At 43.9% G+C, this 27,013-nt stretch overlaps 1 protein-coding gene across 5 annotated transcripts; it reads right to left on the reverse strand.

Moving 5' to 3' along the window:
- Positions 1–725: 725 nt before the first annotated feature.
- Positions 726–26,434, reverse strand: CARD19 (caspase recruitment domain family member 19). 5 transcript variants are annotated; one of them, XM_069769885.1, is made up of 7 exons: positions 18,628–18,643; positions 17,509–17,772; positions 15,652–15,794; positions 13,526–13,679; positions 9,102–9,161; positions 7,241–7,312; positions 726–5,536 (listed from the first exon to the last, which is right to left on the reverse strand). In XM_069769885.1, the coding sequence occupies exons 2-7, from the start codon at positions 17,543–17,545 to the stop codon at positions 5,424–5,426; spliced, it is 579 nt and encodes a 192-aa protein (XP_069625986.1). In that variant the 5' UTR covers positions 17,546–17,772; positions 18,628–18,643; the 3' UTR covers positions 726–5,423. The 5 variants fall into 5 exon arrangements, with proteins under 5 accessions (XP_069625986.1, XP_069625987.1, XP_069625989.1 ...); XM_069769886.1 differs by lacking the exons at positions 17,509–17,772; positions 18,628–18,643 and adding an exon at positions 26,215–26,434; XM_069769888.1 differs by lacking the exons at positions 17,509–17,772; positions 18,628–18,643 and adding an exon at positions 22,515–22,599.
- Between the last annotated feature and the right edge of the window lie 579 nt (positions 26,435–27,013).

A 27,013-nucleotide genomic window follows, 5' to 3' on the forward strand; every position in this document is an offset into this window, starting at 1 on the left:
TTGCAGCAGGGGATGCAATCCAGGCTGCGGGTCAGCGACTTCCCCCTGAAGCTTCTCCTGCTACAGCATTGCTTTGGTAGGATCCTTTAACACTGCCCACAGGAGCACCTGGGCCAGCAGTTCCCCCTTCAAAGCTTATCCAAAAGAACAGGCCAGTAACAAATTCGTCTGCGTGTTCTTACCTGAAGTCCCTTTTTGGACGGTCAAAGTAGCCTTTAAAATCAATCTTGTGTCAAAGTCACTTTATACCAAGAGGTAGACCTCCACCCAAGTCTTGATGAGCAATGATTCATTGGACTACCAAAATGGCACGAAGTCAAGGCTTAACCAAAAGACATCCAGTCTTTGCACCGATGTGTCCTGTTAACTTCAGATCACTAAACAAGTTAAGCAGAAAAACTGCAAAGACTTTTTGAAACCAGATGAAAACGTTAAAAATCTTGCCAGAAATACCCAAAACAAAAATTTAACTATCACAGAGCAGAGACCAGAAGGGAGTCAGTCAGCAGACAGCAGCCACAGGAGGACAACATGCCAAGGGGTGCTTCTGGAGAGAAGCGCAAAGCATTAACTACAAGAAAAACAGTGGCATTTTTTTCTCAGTACAGATTTTATTTCAATTTAATTGCCAGCTTCACCCCATTAAAAAAAAAATTCCATTAATTTCTACAGAATTCAAGAAGATGTACATTAGGAGAAATGATTACAAAACAGGACCTGTGAAGTACAGCAAACTGTTTGTATTTGTTAGTGCAACAGCAACGCTGATTACACAGCCATGGCATGGCATCTCTCTGGAACAACATTTCTGCATACACAACAACAGTGAAAAGCATCCACAACTGCACATTTTGACCAATTATGTTTCCAATTTATTACAGTATGAGAAAAAAAAATCACAAGTGAAAGAAACAGAGTAACTTTGCCTTGGCAGCTTTGAAAACTCCAGCCAGCAGCTATGAAGTAGCCCAGTATGTCCCAGAATGAATCATCACTTTATTCCAGCTCTGGCTTGCAGGCACATCATATTCACTGAAGTACTTTAAATAGCAGTCTGTCTTTAAATGGAATTGTGCAAATTCATTGTATGATCTGTCACTTTGCTTGCAGCGCTCTCTGCATGCCATGCAGGCGGCCCCGTCACTCTGCCTGAACTATTTACGTGGCTCGGGCCAGTCGCCTGCACGCTCTGCTTAGGGGGCTACCACACCGGCTAACTCCTGTCCTTGAATCTAGATAGCCCCAACATTACCACCGAGCCAATCAGAGGCAGTTCAGCTTCACTTTAAATCAAAAAGCCCATCCATAAAAAAAAAACAGGGAAGGAAGATTATTTTTGGCTAGGTATCAGGAGGCCTCCAGGCTGAATAGCGCGGAGCTCATCCCCCCGTCCCTCCCCTCGGGATTCATGCCCAAGTCGCACAGCAGCGAAGAGGGATGGTCCCCGGTGGGAGCTGCAGCAAGTCCGCGCGCGAGGCACTCGCTGCAGAGCACAGTCTAAGCTGGCAGGGGAGCCAACTGCTTGATAACCTGCACACTCCCACCCTCCAGAGACCACAGCTTCTCCTTGCTCCTCTCTTTCCCGAGAACCACGTTCAGCCCTCCAAATCAGCATCACCCACCCAACAGCTGTTTGGCTCCTTAGCCCATAATGCCGCTACAGACACAATGTGCCTTATGCTGCAGGGAAAGGCAAATATTTTACTTCTTCATTGAGAGTTGCACAAGGTGAGAGAGGGGATGTTGAAAACACGCCTGCTTTTTATTAGCTCCCATACATTTACTGCCTGCAGCACAAGAACCATGGCATTCACAAGAATAGCCTCTAACCCCTGCACATGTAACCACCGACTGAATTTTACACAGCCAGGACAACTTCCCTGCACATAAAGTAAAGCACATTCCTAAATACCAGTACAGTTTCAGCAGCAAATGCCAAGCTATTCTTGACTTGACAGGGAAGTTGGAATTCTGCATCTAGACAGGCTCATCCAAGACCCTGCCTCATTTATTTCCAAGTAAATAACACTGCTTGCCTAGAAGGACTAGAAGGACCCGACTCCCATGCAGGTACATACGGGCGTCCTCCAGGAACTGACGATGGAATTATCACTTCATCTGCTTGCAGAGTAGTGTAGTAAACCTCAGTATTTGCGCCTGAAACAAAACTCTTCCAAGAAAAAGAATGTCTCCGAACCTATGCACATGCCAATTTTATAGCTAGCCTCACTGTTACTTTTTAAATTAATAACTAGCACTAATGAAGGAACAGATTATTTTCTATTCTTTGCTGTCAGGTCCTTTAACGAACAACACCGGGGCGAACCAAGACTCATTTTTCCTTTCTCCTCCCAGCCCTAACCCTGGGGATAGCTCATCCTGGATTTTTCTTTTTTTTCCCCTGAGAGGCATCCTCATCTCAAGCAACCTCAGAAAGGGAAGAAATATAGCCATAGCCTTTAGTAAACTTTCCTATTCTGTATGGTTTTCAAGGCTCAAGAAAGCCACTCAGTTTAAGGAACTGAGAGGACCATGTCCTACTGCACACCCAGCATGCTCCTGGAGCAGCCTGATCGACCCGAGAGGCCTCCTGGCACTGCAAGGCATCCTTGAACCAGTAAGTATAGCAGATTCTCACCTTCAGATTAAATAAGGCACCGGTAATTTCTGTAGGTTTCAGTAACAGTTCAGAACAATTTGCAGCCTGTTATTCAAAGGTAACATGGTGGATAATCTAAACAGAAAGAATCTGCCTAGCAGCAGTAAGGCCTCCGTTTCTGCTTTAAAATGACATGTGACTGTTGCGATTACTTTGAATAATGGTTTTTTGTGTAAAATAGAATACCGTTCCTCTAATGAGGTTTCAAAGTTGGCTTCAAGGCAAAGATTTAAAACCCCTTTAGATTTCAGAGGCATGTTTTCCAGTCCCTTAAAATGGGGCTGCTATAGGAAGTAAGCAGCAGTGGGGAAAGGAACACTTCATTTTAAATGTTGTAAATTACAGCTGGTTTGCTGGAGAAAAAAACCCAACCTGTTGTCACCTTAAACACAAGGCAAGGCAGAGAGAAAACAGAATATAATTAAAGCACTTCCCAAGATGGAAGGCAGCGTAACAGCAGATTGTTGTGTAACAAGGGCAGCAGAGCCTCGCAGTTAGCCAGTTCTGTAGGAAATGCGCTCAGCTCCGTCACCATTTTCTCCCTAATAAGAGTCCCCATGGAGATTAGATCGAAGAGATGCAAGAGCTGGTGGGGTAGAGGCAGGGGAAAAGAAGTCTAAATAAACTGCCCTGCTGGGTGTTATTTTGTTCGCATGGCATTTTTCTCATTCCACGTTTTACACTGCAGCAATCAGGCTATTAAGTGTTTATAATATCCCTCGGCCCACTGCTGATCTTGGGGTACGTCTGCCTGTCTATGCAGAAAACTCTTCTGTTCAGTGCTGCACAGTTACACCAGGGGAGCTGTTAGGGAAACGCCAGCTGCGCAGTCAAAGGAGCCGCTGCAGCTGTGTAAAAATAACCAAGCCAGCTTTAACGTGGCTGGTGGAGGCACCGTTCACAGTGTAAACCCAGCAACCTGGAGCTCAGCAGAGTCAGAATAAGCGCTTAAACCAAATAGCTTGTGCTGACTTACAGTGTGGCTGTAGCGTTACGCCTGCAGCCTGTCCGATTTCACTTGGATGTTTCAAGATGACCTGCGCTCACACCAGCGATGGCCACGAAGATGCACCATCTGTTCTTGAGATTTGACCTAATGAAGACTGTGGCTACCTCTACACAGGGTTGGCTCATGTCCCAACCACACTGCAATGCCGTAGGTAAAAACACTTTATCAGAAGAGTAAAATCAGGGTCCTCTGAGCCCTTTTTCATCTCTCAAGACATTTCCCACAAATACTCTTTGGGTCTTTTATTTTAAAATTTAGCCCTGTACCCAATTCCTCCTCTACACTATATGTTTGCTACTGTATCAGGTTGAGTGTTGTCCTGGAAGGAAATACAGTTATTACAAGACGATTTGCTTTGGAGAAGATGATGACATCTTTATAGCATGAATAAAGTTTAAAGCTGGAAGACAATTTTCAGTCTGTTTCAAGAAAACCACTCCAAATGACTGAAAATTTCACATGGGATCCTCCGGTGCATGGTAACTTGTGATGTAGCTGCAACTTTTATTCAGGTGACATTTGATTCGATCTGGAAATCTCTTCATTCAGTCAGTGAATGAAGAGCCACAAGGTACCTTTCTCACCAAGTAGAGGGACATGGTCTACCCAAGCTCCTTACACTCTTGAGCGGGTAATTGAAGAACTATCCACTCAAAATGTCATTTCTCAGAACTGCTGCACCTCCACCTGGAAGAGGAAAGCCATTTGTATTGAGCTAGGCAGGAGCAAGCTAAGAAAGCCCAAGCTGCTTCACTTTCAGCCCTGACTCCCTGCATCTCCCTCAAGAATTTTAGTCTTACAATGGTTTCTGCAAGTTTTTCAGGTTTCAACTCACAGAAGAAAAACATAACATCATCAAATGACATTAAGAACAACCTCAGGCTCTTCAAGTAAGTATACATATTCTTGGCCATAAAAAAGCCCCATGTCATGACACTTAAGTCCCTGCAAAGTATCTTGGATTACTTCAGTTTCTTAGATATACAGAAGGCAAAACACTTCACTGGAAAAGGAAAAGCTGAATAAATCTGAAAAATCTCGGTAGTTTGAAGTGCTTCAGATCAGACATTCTAGTTCCTGGGACCCTCGGCGGGCTGAGAGAACCAGTCTGCACCAGCTCCAAAGCATTCCAACCATGCCCAACAGCTGAGTGTGAACATGAACAAGGCAGGCTGGGATGAGGCACAAAGAGGAGAATTAGAAAACACAGCAAGTACTTGGCATACACAAAGGTAACTGGCACTGATAAACTTCGTAGGTGCTAGTGCCCACCTGAGCTCAGGCAGTAAGTATAAAGGCTCTAGACAAAACAGACAATCCTGAGATGGAGATCCTTTTCTTAGTAAGGCTTTGAGTACATGTGTTTTTTAAGTGCTTTTCTTAAATTAATTATCACAAAAGACAGGCTAGCATTCCTTAAAACAGTTGTGACCCTTCATTCCAGTATAAAACACATATGCAAACATGGCTTAAGACCCATGATCACTTAGGATATCATTTTAAAGTTTGTATTAAAAATATTTTTTATCCAAATGATAAATATTCTAAAATAAGCATTTACAAAAATAAATGGTCCATTCCCATAAGGAAGGACATATATAGCTGAAATTCTGAATACATCTTGAGGCAATACAATTATTGATGAAGCTAGTTAATAAAAATCTTTGGTATGACAGTATAGTACATTAATATTCATGCACTGTTGTCTTCCCTTGGCAGGTATACTGTACAGACAAGTGAAGAGGCAGCTTTTCCTTAATTTCTTGATATGTCTTCCAAATACAACATACAAATATTTCTAACGTGTCTTCCTATGATAATAGGAGAAAAGCCCAAGATTCTCCTGGCTCTTCCTACGACTTTGGTATCTAAAATAGAATGAAGATGGGAGGAAAAAGAGAAAGTGAACACAGTTTAGTTTCATTCTAGTAGCCAGTAAGCAGCATTTACAAAAAATAAAAATCAATAAAAAGACGACTTTAAAAGAAAGTCCATTTCCTTCAATATTGTATACATCAGCTGCCAAGAGAGCATAACAATGAATCTGTTAGGATTCATCACTGCAAGTTCAGACACAGGAAGAGGAGATTACTGAGTTAGGTAAGGGGGCAGCTTTACACCTGAGCACAGCACTGGATGGTGCAAGCCTGGAACACCACAACCTGGTCTGGTGGCCCTGTTACGCATGGGGCATTGAGATACTGCATAGGTTCAGGGAAGAGCCTCAAAAGCTGGAAAAAAGAGCCTTGGAACAAAAGACTTGGGGACATTAGTTGGTAATTTTAGCAAAAATAAAGAGAGAGAGCCAACTTGAGGCAGAAGGACCTCCACAGGGAGAAAATATGAAATGTCAGCTGGCACAGAAATAAGGGGCTAAAGGACTCTGCAATCTGGTAGAGAAAAGCTTAATAAAAATGATAGGCTGGAGCTGAAACCAGTTCAAACTGAGAATAACACACACACTTCTAATGCTATGGACAATTAATGGATCAAGGGAAAGGATGGATTCTCCGATTTTTTGGTATCAGCCCCTGAATGCTTTTCTGAAAATGCTTCTATTGAATGCTGGTGACTGAATATGATGAAGGGAACTGACGGCAGCTAAGGAAACACACAGGTTAGCCTTGAAGGTCTAATGGCTCCCTTTTAGCCTTAAACCCTGACTCCACAGACAGTCCAGCTGAGGGACTCTCATCTGGGAATGAAGGGTAACACAGCCCAGACTCCCACATCACCTGAAATGTCCATGAACTGGTGCTACTGTAGCCTACAGCTCTGGGAAAAAAATAGTAAAGAACAATGTCCAACTGTAACTGCTGTGACCCAGGTATAAGGAGCAGAAGGCACTAAACCAAAACGGCGTTTGGATTCTGCTCCCCATCTACCACGTGAAGACTGGTACTTCCCACAGCACCGTATGAAGACTCGAGAGCAAGTGACACCTCTGAATCAGCTGCTCTCTCCCTGGATCTCTCCCACTAGCACTGACTCACTGATTCGCTGAAGTTGATCCATGTGGACACATCGATGCACTTTTTGCTAAGAGCTGGCGCTCTCACAGCAACGTTGGGTGAATGGAAGGTAGGACTGCGAAGAGGAGCAGGAGCTCTGCTCTGCTGGCTGCTGTGAAGCAGGTGGCTTCCAGGCACAGCTAACACCCAGAGCCAGCAACAGGGGCAATGGTTGCAGCTGCTCAGGCTCAGCAAATCGAGCCAGCGTCCTCTGGCCCTGGCACTGGTCATGCTTCAACCAGCTCCCAAGGGATGTGGAAGCCAGAAGGTTTGGGTCTGTCTCATGACTGCTGGGAATCATGACCCACTGCTATAGCAACAGGAGCTCACATGACTACTGTCTTTAAAAAGAGCCCCTATTTGTGGCATCCTCTGTAGGCAAACTATCCATTATTTATATCTTGGCATGTCTGAAGTGCAGTTTGTATTCTAGCCTCATTAATGAATGATGACACCTTGACCTGCTCTATTAAGTAAGCCATGGTAGATCAAGAGGCACACTGCTCTCCCAATCTGTGCTAAAGTAAGGCAACCAAGAGAAAAAACACCGAAGTAGATTACCTGAGTTACAGCAATACCAAAATAATGCAAATCCTGCAGCAACGCTAAAACAAGCGAGGAAAAACACTGGACCTAAAGAAAACAAAGAAGGAAATACATTAAGACAGAACAGAGCAGTGGAAGTTTAGTTCAGTTCATAAATCATCAATTGCTATTAATATGCATAATTAAGTGTATTCAGATGAAGCTAACATTCACAATTATGTATGTTCTGTAGCTAATGTACTATGAAGCACATTTACTATACTGTAATTAATTTTTACTACAGTTGCTTTGACACCATTCACCATTTGCCTCTGTTCAGCTAGCTATATCCTATGAAATTTAAGTGAAAACTTCCTTAGATGTTTTCTCACTCTAAAACTTTGTGCAAAAACCCCATTAAACACTACAACAACATACTAGCCAGACTACTGGGACCTCACCACACAGTGTAGCATTTTACTCTATAAAGAGCCCCCACTGGGCCAATGCACTGCCTGTGGGTAAGAGTACATTGTGAGACTACAGTCCCTTGGAAGCAGATTTTTAGGGTTTTGTTTTTTCCCCACAGATGTTCCACAAATTCCACTTTCATGACAAGAGCAAATATTCTTGTTCCTGTTTACAATTCTGCTGGAAGCTGAAATGCAGAGACACACACACACCTAAACCAAATCTCCCACTGGAACATGTGCCTGCCTAGAATTACATGCAGTTTAACACTGATGTTCTGTATTGATGTTCAATAAAACCTTTCTAATTCATACTTATCCACAGACAAAACCTCATAAAGATTTACATCTGCTTCTTTATTATCTAATATTCTATTTGTATTTACTACTTCACTATGAACATAGCTACAATTAAACTGCACCTGTCAATTTAAGGACAAACGCACTGCAGACCAACAAATTAGTGGAGCTGACCAAGTGGACAAGGACACTGGAGAAACAGCAAAGGAGCAAGGGCTTGATTGCTCCTTCGGATGTAATCTCCCAACGAGGGTGGCTAGCAGCCAGACAATCTCCAGTCTGAGGACAGCTCTTTCATCAGCAGAGTAAGAATAGAAATTATTTAATTTTCTTATTCCCAAGTGCTTTCTCGGTTCTTCCTGTACCGTTATGCTGCAGTCAGCAATAGCGATGTGAAAAACCTGAATAGCAATTTGGTTCAATATTCAAAGTAACACCACCACAGGCAAAAAAATACATTGAGTTAAACTGTGTTTCTGCTTCTCGTTTCAGCTTTCTCTCAGGGGAAAACTGGCAAAAGGCTCAGTTCATAGAAGGTGCTTTTATTCTCTCATAATTGTATCCAAATTTCTCAACAAAATATCAATTAAACCTAAAGGATAAAATAGTTCATTATAAGTTTTGAAAATTCTTCAGCTTGCTTTCAGATCTTCAATTCCTTTTCAAAATATCTTTCAGTGAATAAATGCACAGGCACACCATCTTCTTTTCTGTCTTTGTTTCCAAATTATTTGTACTTAAATTGAAAGCTTAAAAAGACATGAAAAAATTTGAAAGTTATATAAAAAAATTATTGATGGCCTTATGCAAAATGACAGCAGCAGCAGCTGAATAGACCTTACTATTCAAGCACTGAAGAAATCATAGGAAATGAAGACTTTAGCTATAACAGTGTAAGTAAAAATACCATTGTAAATATTGATTAAACTCTATAGTCTCTTGAATTTCCTGGCACTGGTTTCCTCACAGCAGCCCAGTATGTTTTCCTCCATTAATTCCACTTAACTTGTGACAGTAAAGACATCATAAAACAATTTGTTACATGAAATGCAAATTACATGATAAAATAAATTGCATCATAATCTGAAAAGCCATTCCATCCAGTGACACTGTATGCATTTATTTACCCCTGTCATTTAGCATATATTTCTCCTTGTCAGTGTCTATCTCTGTGGAATCTGTGGTTTCTAGAAATAAAAGCAACACATGAAAAGTTAGTACTCAGCTCAAGCAAACAAATGAACACAATCAGCACGTGCAAAATTGTGCAAAACAAGACATTTCAGAAAAATATCCAATTTTGACATAAACTATTAACCCCTCCAAACGTAAATCATCGCTATAGTTAAATCTGGATATATGTTGATCAAAACACATAGGCACATAGTCATTTGAATTCAACTAGAAACAGCTGCAGCAACACCTCTGAGCTGGTTAAGCACTAACCACATAAGTAACATTACACTTGTTTCCCAAGTGAGGAAAGCAGGAGCTAATCCTTCCATAATGCCAGAAATTGTCATTGTAATAAAATACACACTATTTGCTAATATATGTGCTAATCTGAAAACACCCCTTAAAGGCATCAACATTCTTTCTGTTCTTAAGTAAATCTCTGGGCATAAACGTATCTGGCAGATGAAGCACTTGGAACAAACTGCTTGGCACAGATTGTTTATCTAAATTCTGTTCTCAGCTAAAGACATGTACAGCTTCTTTGAAAGTCTGTAGGTACTACATGCTAACATTTGGTGCACATAATTTTTGCCTCTACCTTTCTGCAAATTCGAGTAGAAAAAGAGGTTCACCTTAAGACAACGTGTTCAGTAGTTAGTAGCAATAAAGCCATTTCTGCTTTGGGCAGAAACACCTGCAGCTCTTTTAGAGGTGCCTTTGCCATACAGATGTGGAGATAACATCGTCTGCAGAATGTGTGTGCAACACCAAACACCACCACCATCACCATAAATGGCAGAGGAATTACTTTCCTTTAATGCATCACGAATCTGCAAAACAACTTTTTATAGCCAAACCTCTTTGTGGTCAAGAGGGTTAAAAAAAAACAAAAGCAGAAAAAAGCGAGAGCTCCAAATCTGGCTGTCAATAGGGAAGAATTTGAGACTGTTTGGTTTCAACTGATTTCCTTCTTCTTCGTGACAATCTGGAGCTAGGTGACATGCCTTGGGAAACTGCCCTGCTCACCAAGTCAGCAAAGGGGACTTGTTGTCAGCCAACATTAGACAGCGAATATCTGTCTCCCATGCTAAATACATCCCTCTCGGTGGGGTGACAGGGCATAGCGTTCAAGCAGAACAGAAACATCTAAAGCACTTTGCTGCAAAGCTTGAGAGTCACTGAAGCAGAAAGGATTGCTGCAAAGCCTCCATGGTGCACTCTGCATCAATGGCAACCTTACACAGCCTGCCCGTTTTGAAGGATGTCCTCCCTATATACTCTAGCTAAGAAATCCTCACACTTCACAGGAGAGCACAGCGAAATCTCTGCCCTTTTGTCAGGCTATCTCTGTGTGGGGCTGATCTGATCCTCTATCTTTCTAGTCCATGTCAGCATTGAGAGAAATAAAAACATTTTCTGAGTCACTTGGAAGATCCTGTTTGGCTTCAATAGCTCTGAAGTTGCCCATGCCGTGTGCCTTACCCACCCTCTAGTGGGAATTCTGAGATATTACTAAACATTTCACTTGCAATATTATACTTGAGGCAAAGAAATTTTGTTCTAGCACGAATTTTAAAGTTGTTTAAAAATGAGAAAGAAATCTTTGAAAGGATTTCCTCTGTAGAAAACATTTTTCGTATCTACAGCTGCATGTAATCTATTACAGAACTCTGTCCTGGCCATAGTTCATCAGTGTCCTCACCAATAATTTCTCCAGGTGTTTATAATGCTGCTTGTTTCAATTCAATCTGCACTTAGAACAAAGTCCCCATGTTAGGGATTCCCTTTTTTCCTCACATTTAGAAACTCTAGTGTCAATTAGGTAAATGCTCTGTGCTAAATTTGATAAATTTAACAACTACTGCTATGAGTAACATTTGAGTAACATAAAAATTGTACGTTAGAGGTCTGAAGGATAATGCTTTTAATATTCAAAATGTCCAAGTTCACTTAAATGAGAAATAATGCCTCATACTGAAAAAGAAGCTTTTCCTGAAGAACAGAATTGTTTGTGGTTTTAACTTAAAATCCTGCACAGAAGTTTATCGACCATTCAACCCAGAATGCAGACATTTGTTTTAGTTACAGAACTCCTAAGAAGCAGCAAACATATTAACACAATTATCTCATTATTTCCTTCTCAGATCAATGTAAGGAAACTGCAGAGTCTCAGCATGTCATAGCATTGTAACTCAGTTATTTAAATTATTCTCATGGTTCTGAGGATGGTAACATAAAGAGAGTATACCAAGATACAGAGAATTTAATGACTTATGGTTACTGGAGTCCCTTTGCATAATGCAACAGCAGCAAAACAGTTTCAGGGCACCACAAAGAGCTCTATTTTATCTGTGAAGCACTTCTAGAACATGTACTTGTTATGTGCAGTCTGAACATGAGAAGCCCTAACCCTGCCAACTCATGTGGCTACCTGAGTAAAAGCTCTCAGAAGTAACCACATATATCAGGTACAGGGATAAGCTTGTTTATGCTCTAGCTAAAAGTGAAAACATCATGCAGACCCCCCTTTCAGCTGGTTTGTCCAGGCATGACAACAGCATGAGGCAGTGTGAGAGTTCATCTTCGCAATATCTGCACAACTTTCAATGTCAGTTTTATGGGTATGGATGAACTCGGTCACAGCTATGCTATTTCTAGTACTCAACTGAATTCAGACCATCTATATGAGATGTAGTCAGGCCTTGGCTACTGTGTATGCGTATGTTAAGCTACACTTTCAGAAATGGCTTGTAGAAGGTGTTACTGAACATTAACAGAGCTTAAACTCTTAAACCATCAACTCACTTGAAATTTTATTCTTAGTGACTACACTAAGACTTCTTAAGTTGCTTTTAATTAATAAAGGCTGTCTGCTGCCTTCCAGTCAGCCTGGCTGAAAAATTTATTGCTCAAGCTCTACCTAGGTGAAAATGATAGATTCAAGACTATTTCATTTAAAAGCCTGTTCCCTCAAAGGGCATGACTTCTGCAAGGTGAAGATCAGATGTAAATCACTGCCTTAAAGCTGCTGCGAGGCTGAATCAATAGGAATTCATGCCCATCTGAGATTCTGAGGCAGGGATGGGCCCAGACTTTCCCTGTTCAAGAAGGTTCAGGTATGGATGTGGAGACCTGGGGTAATTTTGCAGCCTCCCTGTGTAGGCAGGCAAATGGTGCAGTCTTCCACTGGTATGTATTTGTGCTGAGGAGATTCAAACATTTTCCCTCAAAATGAAAAGCGAAATGAACCTAGACAATGCAGTATCTTCAAAAGTAATTACAATTTTACATGCTATTTTCACTCCAGAAATAAAAGAGGCCTAATTGGCTTTTTTAAACCTATGGACTTTCGGTGTAATGGTTTGAATCTCACTGGAATTTGACCCACATGTGTAAAACCTCCCCAGCACCTAACTGTGGAGTTTCTTACAATTAGAAATCAATTGACCAGTGAAGCATTAGGGCTGTTAGATACTTTACAAGGATTTCTTAAACTGCAGTCCCTTTGCAGCTTCATTAACTTAAACGTGAGAGCTTTCCCTCAAGCTCCTCAAGTCATTTCAGTATGCGGGATGCCTGAACATATTTCCCATCCATTTGGAACACTGTTCTTTTCTCCAGTTCATTAGGTAGGGGGGAAAAAAAACAACAACAAAAAAAACCCACCACCAACACATAGCAAGCATTATACCACGTTGGCAAGTCAGGCTTGATACTTTCCCTTAAAGAAATGAGCTCCTTTGCAGTATAGAATCAAATCTGTTTGAGCCTCAGTCCTTAAGTTCATACATGCATATTTGGGGGGCAGCTTTATGGCTGCCAGTCAGGCCTGTCAGCTGCACAAAACACATCCTAAGTGATTTATACCACAGTTCATCATTGCAAGGACCTATGAATGTCTGCTTCACGTTAAACTAGACACAACTTGGAGATTTACAGATTGAGGGAAAGCCAAGCTTCTGGGCCACCAGAGTTTTGAGCTTAACAAATTTGAGGTTTGTAATATTCTTATGTGCTACAAAGAATAAACACAGAGGAAACAAACAAGCCATTAAGAAGCAATGGTTATGTAAAGAGAAATTGTACTTCATATGACTTATATTGCTGTCTTAAGTGTTGCACTTAAACTGTTTTAAGACATATTTCATATTTCAAAACAACCAAAGAGTTTTAGACTGCTCATGCTAGTCAACAAATAACAAGAACCCCTTACAGCTTTTGGAAAATTCCAGTCAGAAGGAATTAAGGTACACCCCAAAAATTATTTAAATAACCTGTTTAGGTTATTTAAATACCTTAAACTTCATCTGAAATGAGGTTTTGTAATACACTGATGAGGAAATCCACAACTCAATCAACTGACAAATCAACTTACTCAAGATTTTCCTGCTTGGCAGGTCATTATACAGCTCCTCAGCATTGATCTGCAGAGCCCTGTAAAACTCTTGACAGTGTCTGTCTCCTTTCTTTTGAAGGTGCTTTATCAGATCTGAAAGTCTGGTATGGAGTGATGCTTTTGGATTCCTGAACTATAAGAGAAAAGCACTTATCAGAAGAGAGCTTACAACAGCTGAAGATCAATTTTACATCACTTTACAATATGCCAGGGAGTGAAGATATACAGCATGTTTTACATTTGCTAAAAGAATGGGCCAAAAAAATGAGGGGTACCTAAAAAGGATATACATGCATTGCACAGCTGTCTTCAAGACACTGAGCTCCATCTGGTCAGCACTGCTTGATGGAGAGCATATTGCCTCTGCCTTCCCTCATTCTTTTTTCTGTCCCGACAAAGTCACAGCTATTCTGCATTTGATGTTTTCTCTGCATTCGAACTAACATGGTACTTAGTACCCTACAATTTGATTCTGACAGCTGTTGATAGAAAATATCAACAAATCTTATTATAAAGTTTTATTTCTTAAGTATTCCCTTAGTTGCCTAGTAATGATCACCCAAAAAGGTACTTTATACTACTTATATTAGTTCCAATATTGGAGTGTTCATCACCCCAAGATTACATGTTTCATTGTTTCCAGCACAATTAACTGCTGCATACCCAGCGCAACATGTACAGATTCTCATTACTCAGGCAACAGGGTAAGCAGCTGCAGAAGAAAGCACTTTTTTTCTGTAGTCCAAAATGTGATTAATATTAGGAGAGTTTACAAAGAGAATGAAGTCTTACACACATCAAACCCATTTCAGCTTATTTGGAAAACATCCAAAGCCATTCACAGCAAAGCATATTTCAGACCAGTACAGTAGATAACCTTTGTAGTATACTTAGTTAGGATCAATTCCTGCTCTAGGGGGACAGGAATGCAACGTACCTTATAGAACACTCCTTATTCTAACAAAAGCTTTACCAGATATAGCTGAGATTGTAAGCTTCCTAAACACTCAATAGAGTTGACAGAAACTTGCCTGGACCTACGCGAAAGCAGTTCATTTCTGTCTGCTAAGTGCAGAAGTCACAAATTAAATTTCAAAGATTCTTTATGCATTTATTTTGAAGCTCTTGAGGGAATGAGATGATCTTTAATTGCACGTCACACTGTTTATCATAACTGAGTGGCTGGACTGGCTCAGCTGATGATCTAGCACTGCTCTACATCACCAAAATGCTATTCATCCCCATGGATTTTGATTATGACAGAATTAGACCTATTTTGCCTAATCTTAAAATACTGGTATGCCAAAACCCCAAGCCTTGTCCAGACAATTAAGTCAGCAGAGGGCATGTACAAACTGTTATAAGTAGGATCTAGGAAGCTCTTAACTGGCTTTAACTTTCACTCCACACAAGTTTAAAAAATCTTTCTTCCTAAAAATGGCTACCCATCTTTGAAAGCTTCATGCCAGAGCAGGCAGCCTTCCTCCATACATAGTGGCACCTCTGGAAGATATTACTAATTCCACCCACTTCCCACAGCTCCCACACTTATAGGTAAGACTAATGCCCCCTTTCTCTACCAATACTCAGAGTTATTAATCACATTAATCAGCAACTAAAACTGATTAAGCTAATATAGATGATTTTGTGGACACAGCTGGATGCAGCACAGATCATCTGACACGACACTCCACATCGACTCATGTGAGGAGGCAGGCATGCAGGGCATTTGGTCACATGATGGGTGCAATCCTTCCCAAGGAGTGGTTATATATATATAACCATATATAAGCACTTTTTTAATATATATATATATATATAGTGTGTTTCTGCATGCACGGCATCAGACATCATGGCAGGGACTGTGGCATTAAGCTGCTGCTGAAGAGAGTGCCCTCTCTCATAACCACGGGGCACAGGGAATGTGCCAGCCCTGTGACTTCTCCTCTGATATGAGATCCCAGATACAACTGGTCAGCAAGTAAGAGGTGAGGAAGATTGGCTGCATGTGGCACCAAGAGTGAGGTCAGGAAGAGGGCAGCCATGCTACTGACCTGCAAAAAACCATGCAACATTCAGAGATACAGTAAAATTCATCAAAGTACCTTTTCTGCTTCTGCATTGCTAAGAATTTGGGGGTAGACTCTGTTAAGCTGAAGAATAATTTTATCAACCACTTGCTCATTCAGTCGGCTGTTGCTTGTAAGAAAATACACGTCGTGCTGCAGCCGATGACAATACGACTGATCTAGAGATAAAATAATACAAAGAACAAACCACACCAGTTAATTAGCAAGCCATTTTTAAATTCTGTAAATTTTGTTTTCCTAACAGTGGTTAAATAGCTAAAATAAAATTACCACCATCATGTAATTTTGGAAAGCTGACTATCTGTTAGGGAAACACAACATAGCCACATGCTTTCAAAGACCCATCCACTTAAAATTACACACTTCTGAACTCCTGGCTGGTCACTCATGCTGCCTCTCTCTTTCCAAAGGGAGAAGGTTCTAAATTATTTAGATGTCAAGCAGTGATGGATATTTAATCAAATACAGTCCTAACGTTGTTAAATCACTGAAGATAAATTTTCTATCATTTATGAAGTCAGATTATGATGGAGCTTGAAACTAACACGTTCATTTTATAATTTTTTGATGTAAATATGTATTTCATAGAGAGAGATTCTCTCTGATGTAGAATGGTAAAAGGACATAAATTTGGCTTCAGATTACGTATTTTACTGATACTGGTGTACAGTACAGGGCTGGTCTTTGCCTGCTGCTTAGCACCTGACAACTGCAGCACAGCGTGGGGTGGGAGGGGATGCAGAGAAGCTCACACAGCCAGGCAAAGCCGGGGGCTGACTGAGCCGGAGTGATTTGGCCCTAACATCACCCAACCCTCCAAGAGTTTATTGCTGCCTTTGGTCTAATGGGAGACTTCAGCAACTAGCCCAGCAGAAACTGCCCAGACTGAAACAGAACGGGAACACCAGGAACAGCATCTCTGCCAAAGAGCCATGAAGTTTTTTAGGGAAGGACTTCTGCTTTCACTTCACACAGGAGTGGGGAGAAAGTGCATTCAAAAAGCAGTACATTTTTAACACGGAGGTACACTCAAATACACATACAAATAAACCACATCTTTTTCTATTAACCCCAGCCTCTGCAAATACACAAATCCAGACTTGCTCTTGGCTTAGGCACCAATTCCAGTTTGACAGCAATGGATTTTGCAGGAGCATAGGTTTCCCTATAGCTGCTTGTCTATAGTCCCTAGATTAAGATACAGGCACAGACTGGTTCCACGGGTTATTGTGCCCTTATCAGATTCAGAAAGAGAATGTTTATGACTGTGTCTGAAATAAGTGTTAAAATGTCACTACAGGACTTCATAACTGAGCAGCATAGAAAACAAAAACAAAACACCGCCACCCCCACCACATTCCCTGTTTAAAGCAAATGCATAGGTTTTATGGTATTCTGGCTACCAGAAAATACATAGCCATCAGCCCTTTGTTCCCTGCAATTTAGAGAAGATAAACAAAAGAATGAAGGAAATGAGCCAGAAAACTCTGGCATGATGCACTGCACCTACACACAGCCCTTGCCCTTTCTATATCATGTTTGGGTTTTTTTGTATTACATTGTCCTTTTTCTGTATCTCTATAGGACTAAGAGCATTTGCAGGAAAGTGTTCAGGAAAACCTCCCCGTGTGGCCATCACACGCTAGTAACCTCTCCAGTGCCAGTGTCACTCCTGTTCAAAAAAGGATGCACAGCTATTCATACTGCATGGAGAGCTGCGATTCTACAGGCACAACAGGATTTCAGTTACATTCTTACTTTTTTATAAGAACACCTTATTATTTCCATGTGTTTCTAATGCCTCACTTTTCCACGGCTTGTTCTTAAGGCAGCTTTTTCGTGTACTGTCAGAAACATACTGCCCTGACATACTTGCTGTGCAAGTCCTTTTTGTTGCAAGAAGCTCCATGTTATCTGATTCAGGGCTGAGATCAAACTTCTCCTCTTCAAATCAACTCACTGGCATGCACAAAAGGCTGAGGCAAGGACCAGGAGACTGTGAAGTTGTGCCTGTTCATCCAAATACTTCTTGAGGAATGAAGTGCCACAACCCCTGCAGCTTCCTCCTCCTTCTGCCTCAGCTACATGATTTGTAGTGACTCTCAGTGTCACCAACGACTCTGTACCTTCTGCAAACTTACAAAAAACATGCATTAAACCAGGGTCTTGCAGCTCACAAAGCAATTAAACTTCAAATACCACTGACATTCAAACAACGAACCACAGCAAGTGCTAAAAGCATGACAAGGATCTGGCAGAATGAGTATACAAAGTAAAATAAAAGCAGGCTCAAAGTGTCATCTCCTTCCCTGCTTCTTGCTCTGCTGCTGCCTTGTCATTACCAATACCTGCACAGGCAGCACGCAGAAGTCTATTACCAGCAATTACACCAGTGAAGTTAACTGTGACCAAGTGAAGATCGCATTTAAGTCAAGATCATTTTCTGAGCAATCACGAGCACTCCAAGTCCTTGCGGCACTTTTCATTTACACACACTCATTAAACCATCACCAGTCTTACCAAGGGCTTTTTGCTGCCACCTGAAACCTGCGCGCTGGTGCACTGTATTATGGGGCATAAGCCTCTCTGAGATTTCAGGGGTGGCTATGTCTTCTTCCCATCTAAGCCAAAAGGCAGGAGAAGAGAATGAGACAATGCTCTTGGCCCCTCTGGCTACTGCTAAACTGTGCCTACCAAGGACAGGTCTTACACCTGGCTCAGGCATCTGCAAGACACTTCTCCCATCCTATGGGATGCTCCATTTTTAAGAAGCACCCATGAAGCAGTCTGCTTCCTCCCCGTCCCCACAGAAACATTTCACCTGCCTGCACCTTCACCTCCTCCAAATGACTTCAGTTCAGTATTTAGGATGTAGTGCAAGGTTCAAAATTTCCTGAAGAGAGGTTATCAAGCTCAACACTAGCTCATTAAAAGCAGAGCAGAAGTAATTTCCAGTATGTCACTTCCTTCTTCCGAAATGTTTCATCTCACCTCTAACTCTGAGAAATCTCTGCCCAAAGCACACAAGGAACTGCCTTCAGGCTTCTGGTAGACCAGAGAAGTGAAACTTCCCACCAACACCACCCACCAGTGCAAAACTGTGCTCCAGCTACTAAATTTAAAGAAAACAAACAAAAAAAGCCCCACCAATCCTAGCGGCTGGAACATGGCATCCTGCTTTGGAGCGATAAGGATATCTGGAAAGCACACGTGTGCATTTGAAGCCACCACACGATGCTCAGCTTGCCCCAGCAGCTCTGGCAGCTTTGTTATGACACGGACCTGCTCCCATGCCCTGCCAGTCACAGCCCAGTTATGGGTGTACAAACATGTCCGTGCTACGAGGTTTTATAATCACTGTTCACAAGCAGCATTGAACATAGTATTGAACATGCCCATTATTTACATTTTCAAGTAACAGAAACCCCAAACCAGGTAACCTCGCAACGGCAGCAACCTACTGATGTGCTGTCAAGGTCTCAAGAATTTAGGGAGCAGCTGTTTGGGATATTTTGCCTATCCACCTTTTATCTCCTGCCTCAAAGAAATGACAATTCTTGCAAGGAAAATTTAAAATCTTCTTGCTAATATTTTGGTTTTAAGCAGAAGTCACCCCAGCATTAAGAGGACAGTCATGCCATTAGCCGGTACTTGCCTAGAAAGTTCAGAGCAGCAAAATCAGGAGACCAGGTCAATTAACCACAGCTTACAGCATAGGCATGGCATTGCCAGGCATTTTAATGCCCTCAGACTGCACAAGGATTGCATCTAACTCTGAATTTGTAATGTGATGTTACGGCACTTACACGTTCTCTTCCACCAGAACATTAATCTAACTGGGCTCAATCCTGTCCACAGGCTTTGGACCCAGCTGCAGGTTTGCTCAAGCACGCAGCTGCAGTGGAGGAGTCTGCAGGCTTCGATGTAGCTGGAGGGTTGGCAGTGTACTGAGCTCAGCCTCACTGAAGAGAGGCAGCAAATACAGCTAAGACTGGATACGACGTCACTGAAGCTGACCTAAAGTTTGCTTAAAAAAAGGTTGGTATTTTCCTTACTGAGAGGAAATGTAAACTTGTCAAAGAGACAGACAGGAAACCCAGGAACTGTTTTTTGACAGTTGAGAAGAAAACATGATTCACGTTATTGACTTATAATTACTATAAGCCCATGACACATCATACACAACTGCTTTTTTCTCTTAGTCAAAGGCCTCTGGCATACAGCATATGCATGCCATGCTAACATACACAGCCTGCACCTGACCGCACACACAGAAGGAAAGGAAGTACACGTATAATTAAGAGATATCAGAGAAAACCAAGAGATTACTGGCTATTTGTAGCCAGCAGCTCCTCAAACAGAGGATAAAATACATAAAAACAGTGATGATAAATGCGCAAGCAGCAGATGACAGTAACAAAGCAACACACTCATCATTTTTCACCTGCAGGTAAAAATCTCCCCCGTTGCAACCCTTCATAAAATGACACATCTCTGTTCTTCCTTCCAAATGGGCAATTAGGTTTTTGGCAATAGCTGCAGAATGACCCAGCCATTATACTAAGTGCTGGCATTTTAAGGCTGTTGAAATATACTCTGCTCTTGGGAGTAACAAGGCTCATCAAAAATCTGATCGTATGTGATCGTAACATGCCAGACTGTCTTCTACACTCCTGCAGAAAAAATGTCAAGGGCGACACAGCCACCCGTCCCAAAGCTCTTCCTAATTTAACAGCAGAGTGCGTTCACCGAGAGTTTTTCAGAGACAACTCCTGACCTAGGCACCAGCATGCCAGACCCTGGCAGCAGCCAGGACATCGGACAAGCGCTGTGGCGTTGGCACTCTTGCTCCATACGCCTGTGGTGAGGTGTCTGGTCCCTGAAAGGTGGTACTAGCCACTGGCACAACACACTGATAACACAAAACCTAACCTTCAGGTTAGAACAGCTGTCAAAAACCCCTTTGTAATTTTGATTCTGCTTAATTATTCTTACCATAAAAGACCCCACGTTGTTTTCTGTACAAAGAATGTCAAATGGGATATTGTCTCTCGCAGTCCCCTGCATATGCTCCTCTATGATCTACTTGCGCTGCCCTTCTGGATAAAACCACATGGCCCTAGGGACGTGCCACCTTAGGCTGGGGTCTGCATTGCCACCTCATGTTTATCACAGTAAATAAATAAATACAGCTGCATTTCAAATCTGTAAGATGTGATCAGCCTCTCCTCATTGTGGCTGTGACACGTAAGCACCCTCATCCACGCTTGGGCCCCAAGAGCATAAATGCTGCTAACTGCCTTAAGTCAGGCAGGTAGACCTTTCCAATTAATAACTCCACCAATATTTACGTAAGGACTCTTGACACCATCTCTGACACCACTGCACCTTTATTATGGTTTCATCTTCTGTTTGTTTTTCCCTTAAAAGCCTCCTTCAATTTACCAAGCAAACAGACAGGATCATCCCAAGCAGATAAATTTAAATACAACAGACACAAAACCCACCACATCCCTCTGACATTCTCTGTAACAACACACATAATCTGTATACATCCATTCCAAAAAACTCAATGGTATCTGCTGCTGTGCAGCACAAACACAGGTGACAACTTCCTGTAAAACTCCCGGATGATTTTCATAAACTTTGTAAAGGCAAGCTGACAGCCAAAACCTGAAGGCATGTGACCTGCCATTTGTACGCTTCCATACAAACGCCCTGCTGAAGCACCTCAGCAAAGAGCTGAAAAAGTCTCTCAACAAAACCTTAGCTTAACGCTAATTTAGGTTTTGGCTTTTCCCTTTCAAGAGCCCAAGAAAGGTCTGCTGAGGATTTAAGAAGGGATCTGGCTGCAGAGAAACGGTCTGAGATGATCAGATTGCACTGGTTACCAAATGCACCCCCGATGAAGAGCAACTGCTCCGCTCCTCTGAGCTGGAAGTGGCAATACAGAGGTGAAAGACGACGTGCCGCCCTCACCCACTGCCACCTGCTGCTGCTACTGGCAAGTTAGTAACCAGCAGTCAAGAGCCTCTGACAGCAAGTTCGGTGTCTCATCTTTACCTGAGATATCTTTTAAAAACAGAAGAGGAAAAAATGGTAAAACAGTGAGCAAAACACTGAAATGCTCCCGATACTCGGGCGTGGCACTCGTGACACGCTCCCAGCCCTCCGAGCTGCTTCGTACAACGGCTAAAACAAGGCGGCCATCAGCAGCCGGAGAGCCGCGCGCCCCGCACTGCGGAGGCACGCTCCTGACAAGCGGAAGATGGAGGCTGGGCCGCAGCGGCGGCGCTCTCTTCACCCGCAGGCGGCGTGGGCCCGGCGCGCCGAGGTGCGAAATCCGGCACCGGCTACGCCTGGAGGCGGGCACGGCACGGCACGGCACACCGCCGCCCTCGGCGGGGCAAGGCGAGCGCCCCGCTTCGGACGCGGGCCTGGCTGGGGCCGCAAACCCCGGCGCCGGCTCCGACCCGCCCCTGTAAGACGACGCCGCCGCCGCCGGGAGGCTGCCCGGAACCGGCGCCCAGGCCACGGGCGGCACGGCCGGGCGGCGCCCGCTCCCCAGGGCCGGGGGGACGCGGGACGGGACGCACGCCGCGCCACCGCCCGCGGAGGCCGGTGCGGCGTCCCGGGGGACCACGGCCGAGCCGCCATCAGGCGGCCGACGGCGGCCCGAGTACGGGGCGCCGAAGGCGCCAAAACACCCGCCCTCGCGGAAGGCGCGGCACCGCCCCGCCGCCTCCAGTCACCGACCCCCGCAGCGAAGCGGCGGCGCCGCCTCGGCAGAGCGACCGCCTCGCGCCCGAGGCGGCCCCGCCGGCCGAGCCCCCGGGCTCGCCCCGCCGCCCCCCCGGCTCTCCCCGCCCCGCACTCACCGGCCATGGCGGCCCCGGCCCTGCCCGGCCCGCCGGCGGGTTGCCGGCCTTCCTGCTGAGGACGGCGGCGGGGCCGGGCCGGGCCGGGCGGGGCGGCGCCTGCCGGGCCCGGAGGAGGCGCCGGCGGCGGGCGGGCCCGCGGCGCTTCGCGGCGGCTCTGCCGTCGCCCTGAGAGCCCGGAGGGGTCGGGGGCCGCGGCGCTTCGCGGCGGCTCTGCCGTCGCCCTGAGAGCCCGGAGGGGTCGGGGGCCGCCGCTTGTGCCGGCTGCGCTCAGCTGGTCAGCCGGGGCGGTGGTGCAGCCGGACGGTGCGATTGAGGCCTGCGCAGCTGGCGGGCCGCAGACCGTCCAGGGCACAGTCAGTCATTCCGCAAGTAACTTAACTGGTGCAGACGCCCCGTCTACCTTGTCGTTTCGCCCGTATGCAGCCTGTGGTTTTTCTCGTGCTGCAGCGCTGTGCACGTTTGTTTAAATGCAGCACTGATGCGGAAGGCAAATTCGCCAGGTAGTTATTCGAGTCCAAGGAGCAGGGACGACTTCTCTCAAGCACAGAAAAGCTTGCAGTGGAGCATCTAATTAACTGGGATAGATCAACTTCATGAGGCAAGAAGTACAAGGAAATCTGTGCGTTCTAAAAGCTCCTGCTAGAGCAAAATTTCATCAGCATTTAATCACCCAGCGAGGTATGGAGGACAACATGCCTTCCTAGGTATCGGTGCTGCAGAGGAGCAAGGCTGAACCTTAGCTTTGCAAATCACGATAAAGGAAGGGATATATTATTTATTACTGCAGATTTTTCTTTTTTTTTTTACTGCAAAATCTGGTGGTTCTATAATGCATTGGAAAAGGCGGATTTCTAGCATGGCAAAGGCTAGGGTGATTTGTAATCATGACTTGTGTTGAAACCATGAAAAAAATGTTTATGTTGAAGAGGGACAGAAATCTTCCGGAGAAATTAAAATCACAGGAGGCAAAGCTGCCTCCAGACTGGTACATAAAATGCTTCAACCCCACAACTGCACTCACACAGGCGCCTCTTACTGAAACAGCTTCTCTTAAGTAGCAAGTCCCCAGGCAGCAAGACACACCCTTACCCAGGAAACATGACCATTGCATGGATGGCCATTAGTCCACAAGATCCTGAAAGGTTTGCCCTGTTTTGCCTCTGTGCCATCTTAACCCAAGCGTGTAAAAGCTAGACCAATATACCAGGACTGGTTAAACAGAGAGATAACAAAAGGTACGGCCCCTTGCTTGGAGTGGTGTGGCGACTTGGGAATTTGTAGCACGGAAGCTGGAAGTCAGCATGTGCCGACTGACAGGCTGGGACTTCTGAAGCCTGCAGGGTAGGCACGAGTTGCCAAGCGGGAGGTAAGAAAGGATTTAGCAAGGACTTGACTTTGCGCTTGGATACATGCTGTACACCCTCTTATGAGACACAGCTCCAGCTAGCCGGAGTTAAAAAAAGATGAAAAAAGAGAATTTGCTGGAAGTTTGCAAGTGCTGCCACTTGGTGGTCTCACGGAGGAAGTGTCATACCCAGCACAACCCCAGAGATTGTGCTTGGGGTGTACTGGGGCATTTCTAACATGTCCTGGGGCAGCATTCCAGCGAGCAGGGTTAGCCACACAGTCCTGAAGCTTTCTTCCGGATAATTTCTTTCTCTGATACTCTCGCCTTTGGTTTTGGTGCCTGGCCTTGCCTGCCAGGGTGGAGTTTCTAGCGGTGTCCCACCCCGGCACCGTATAGCACACCCCTGCGCTCTCTGTGCCGTGGCTCTGAGGAGCTCATCGCGGAGACCTTCCTGGTGAGCACAGCGAGAACTGCTGAAACTCACACGATTATATGCATCTTCATTAACAAACGAGATACCTGCACCCCCACGTTTACTCTTGAAAATGTTGATCTATACCTCCGTACTACAAATGAAAGCAGCTTCTTTATCTAGAAAGTGTAAGAACATGGGAAAAAAACCTCATTGAAATATTTTTAGTGCTGTCAAATGCTGTGACATTTATGGTGCGTGTCCTTGGGAAGACGAATAGAGTATAAACATCCTGAGTTTATTCCATTTACCCTCAGGAATCCGGATCTTCTGAACAGCATGAAAATAGTTTTTTGAATTATTATTATTATTATTATTGCACATGGAGACCTTCATCATGCCTGTATCAGAGTGATTTTTGGCAATGTATTGTAGTGACAGAAACAGGCACCTTGTGGAAAGGAAATTGTCATTTTATAATCCTTTCATCATATTTTTAAGACTATTTCATATGTATATTAAAATATTACAGCAAGAGGTGTTGCCTAGTACTAAGAAACAGTGGTAGTATGGGCATGCTGAGGATTTGTTTTTATGACCATTTTATACTCTTGTGAATTCACTGCATGTTGTGCTCTGCTAAAAAGTTTCCCTGGAATTGCTACCAGAACCTAAACCACAAAACTGAAAACCTGGTTGTCTTAATGTGACATAGACTGAAATCTCTAATCCAAATCTTAAATGCTTTTTAGCAGACTGTTTCTGAGCACTGGGAGTGAAATGGAAGTGAAAATCAGTCATTCAGGAGTGCTGCCACATACATTGCCACATTGCCTGGAGGTATTTTTGTCCTACAGACACAGATAATGAAACAAGAATCAAGGGTTAAATATATCTCCTCCTCATGCCCATGGCACGCAAGACTTCTGCAGCTGTATCGCTGTTAGGTTTGCCTTGGAAAGACAGGTCCTCAGGGAGTCGCACGGCCATGGCAGAGGCAGCAGAGAGGGACACCCGTCCACATGCACAGGGTACGTCCCCGGGGAGGCACATACTTGGCCGGAGCTGGGCCACCGAACCCCCTCCCACGGTATGATCTGTGACATTCAAAGAGCACAGCCGGATAGGGAGGACACGCGCTCTCGGTACTAGTAACAGCAATGAGCCATACACAAATAGTGCTGCAAAACCCTTACGCTCTTTGAGGCGAGTAACGCCGATTTTCAAACCGCTCCGAGACCAAGTGGCACTGCGCAAAGCCCTCGCTTCCTGCCGACGGCAGGCATGCCGCATCGACAGAGCCCAACTCCTTTCTGAACCTCTGTGATTCATTTCAGATTTCTATCTCCTAATTTAGTGGCTAAGCTAAGTGACCAGCCCAACAATGTTTTACTTCCTAGCGTCTAAAGGACAGCAGATGTTATTTCCTGGTTAGCTAATCTCAAAAGCCATTGCTGTTCCCCCCCCCGCTAAACTGACTGATTTGTTTATTTGAGTGAATTATTTGATTTACTAAATATTACCCTTGTCCTGGCAGCATCGGCATGTAGTGTTTTCTTGTTTTATCTGTTAATTGTTAAATCACAATCTGGTTTCTTATTTTCCCACAGCTGAAGAGGACTGGATCTCTTTAGGAGCAAATTAAAGCCAGACAGTGCAGGCAGTTCCTTTAACAAAGTCTTTCTTTGTGTTTAAGAAAATACAATGAAATATTTCTTAAAAGCTCAAATTACACACTAAGCTCCCTTCAGCAACTTTTAGCTGATCATTTATAAAAACAGACTCTAAGAAGGAAAAAAAAAAAGGGAAGACAGCAACCGGCTGGCCACTCCCGTCAGAGCTGCTGCCCTTCCTGCCTCCGCACTTTTGTTCCTGCAGATTTGGACTTTTTAGACTGGTCATTTTGCCCAATTTCCTCATTAAAAATAGGCACTTACATGTCTTGTAGAGCATCATCCATAGGTTTCACAGGTTTGTGCTGTGCCTGGTACACATGCAGCAGCGGGGCAGCTGGAGCGTTGTCCTCCTTCCCTGGACAAGCAGAGGTCACTGGCAAGCTGGAGAAGCGAAAGTACACTGGGAAGGAGCGGGTCCGGCTGTGTACAGCCGGCTGAGACCTCCCGGGTGTCTGTGGGTCACGGCTGCTGGGAGCACAGACCCCGGCAGTGCAAATGTGGGGCTGCTCCTTCGCTCCTGGGAGCCAGCGGCAGTTTGCTGTTGATTTTAGGGGACGTGTAATCAGCTCTGAAAACCAAGATGTTTGTTTACTCCGAGTTATGGGGTTTATATATTTTTTTGTGCTAATAATTTCTAGGATTGCTTTGCATACAGAATGGGTAATTTTCCAGTCTTATTCATATAGTCATAGTATTTTTATTGGTATAATCACCTTTTATTTCTTTGTTGGTTAGAAGGAGATGAAAGAACCAATTCTGACTCCAAACACAAAGGCAGAAGCTGTGCCGCAAGTTCTCAGCTCTTTATTCCCGACCAGCTAAGCCAAAGTATTAGATGTGAACAGAATTGACAGGTGAAATCACAGCCTGGAGCATCCACAGGTCTGGAAATCCCTGGTCAGTTTTAACTTTTTGTATTCATTACATGAGTGAATTACATGCACCTCGATTCTGCTGTATGACACCCTATACTTGAAATTTTTGGTGGCATTAGTAAAACAAGAAGGTGATGCAGATAATGGAAAACTTGAGTACCTCTTGTTCCTGGCACAATGGAAAA

The sequence above is a fragment of the Haliaeetus albicilla genome, chromosome 24, assembly GCF_947461875.1.
Source record: "Haliaeetus albicilla chromosome 24, bHalAlb1.1, whole genome shotgun sequence".
In the NCBI taxonomy this organism is placed as follows: domain Eukaryota; kingdom Metazoa; phylum Chordata; class Aves; order Accipitriformes; family Accipitridae; genus Haliaeetus; species Haliaeetus albicilla.

Coding starts and splice junctions, on each gene's coding strand:
- CARD19 (XM_069769885.1), bottom strand. CDS start 17,545: ATGGAGCTTCTTGCAACAAAAAGGACTTGCACAGCAA. Junction 7,313..9,101: donor ATATATGCTAAATGACAGGG/GTAAATAAATGC, acceptor TGTTTTCTTTAG/GTCCAGTGTTTTTCCTCGCT. Junction 5,537..7,240: donor TTGGTATTGCTGTAACTCAG/GTAATCTACTTC, acceptor ATTCTATTTTAG/ATACCAAAGTCGTAGGAAGA.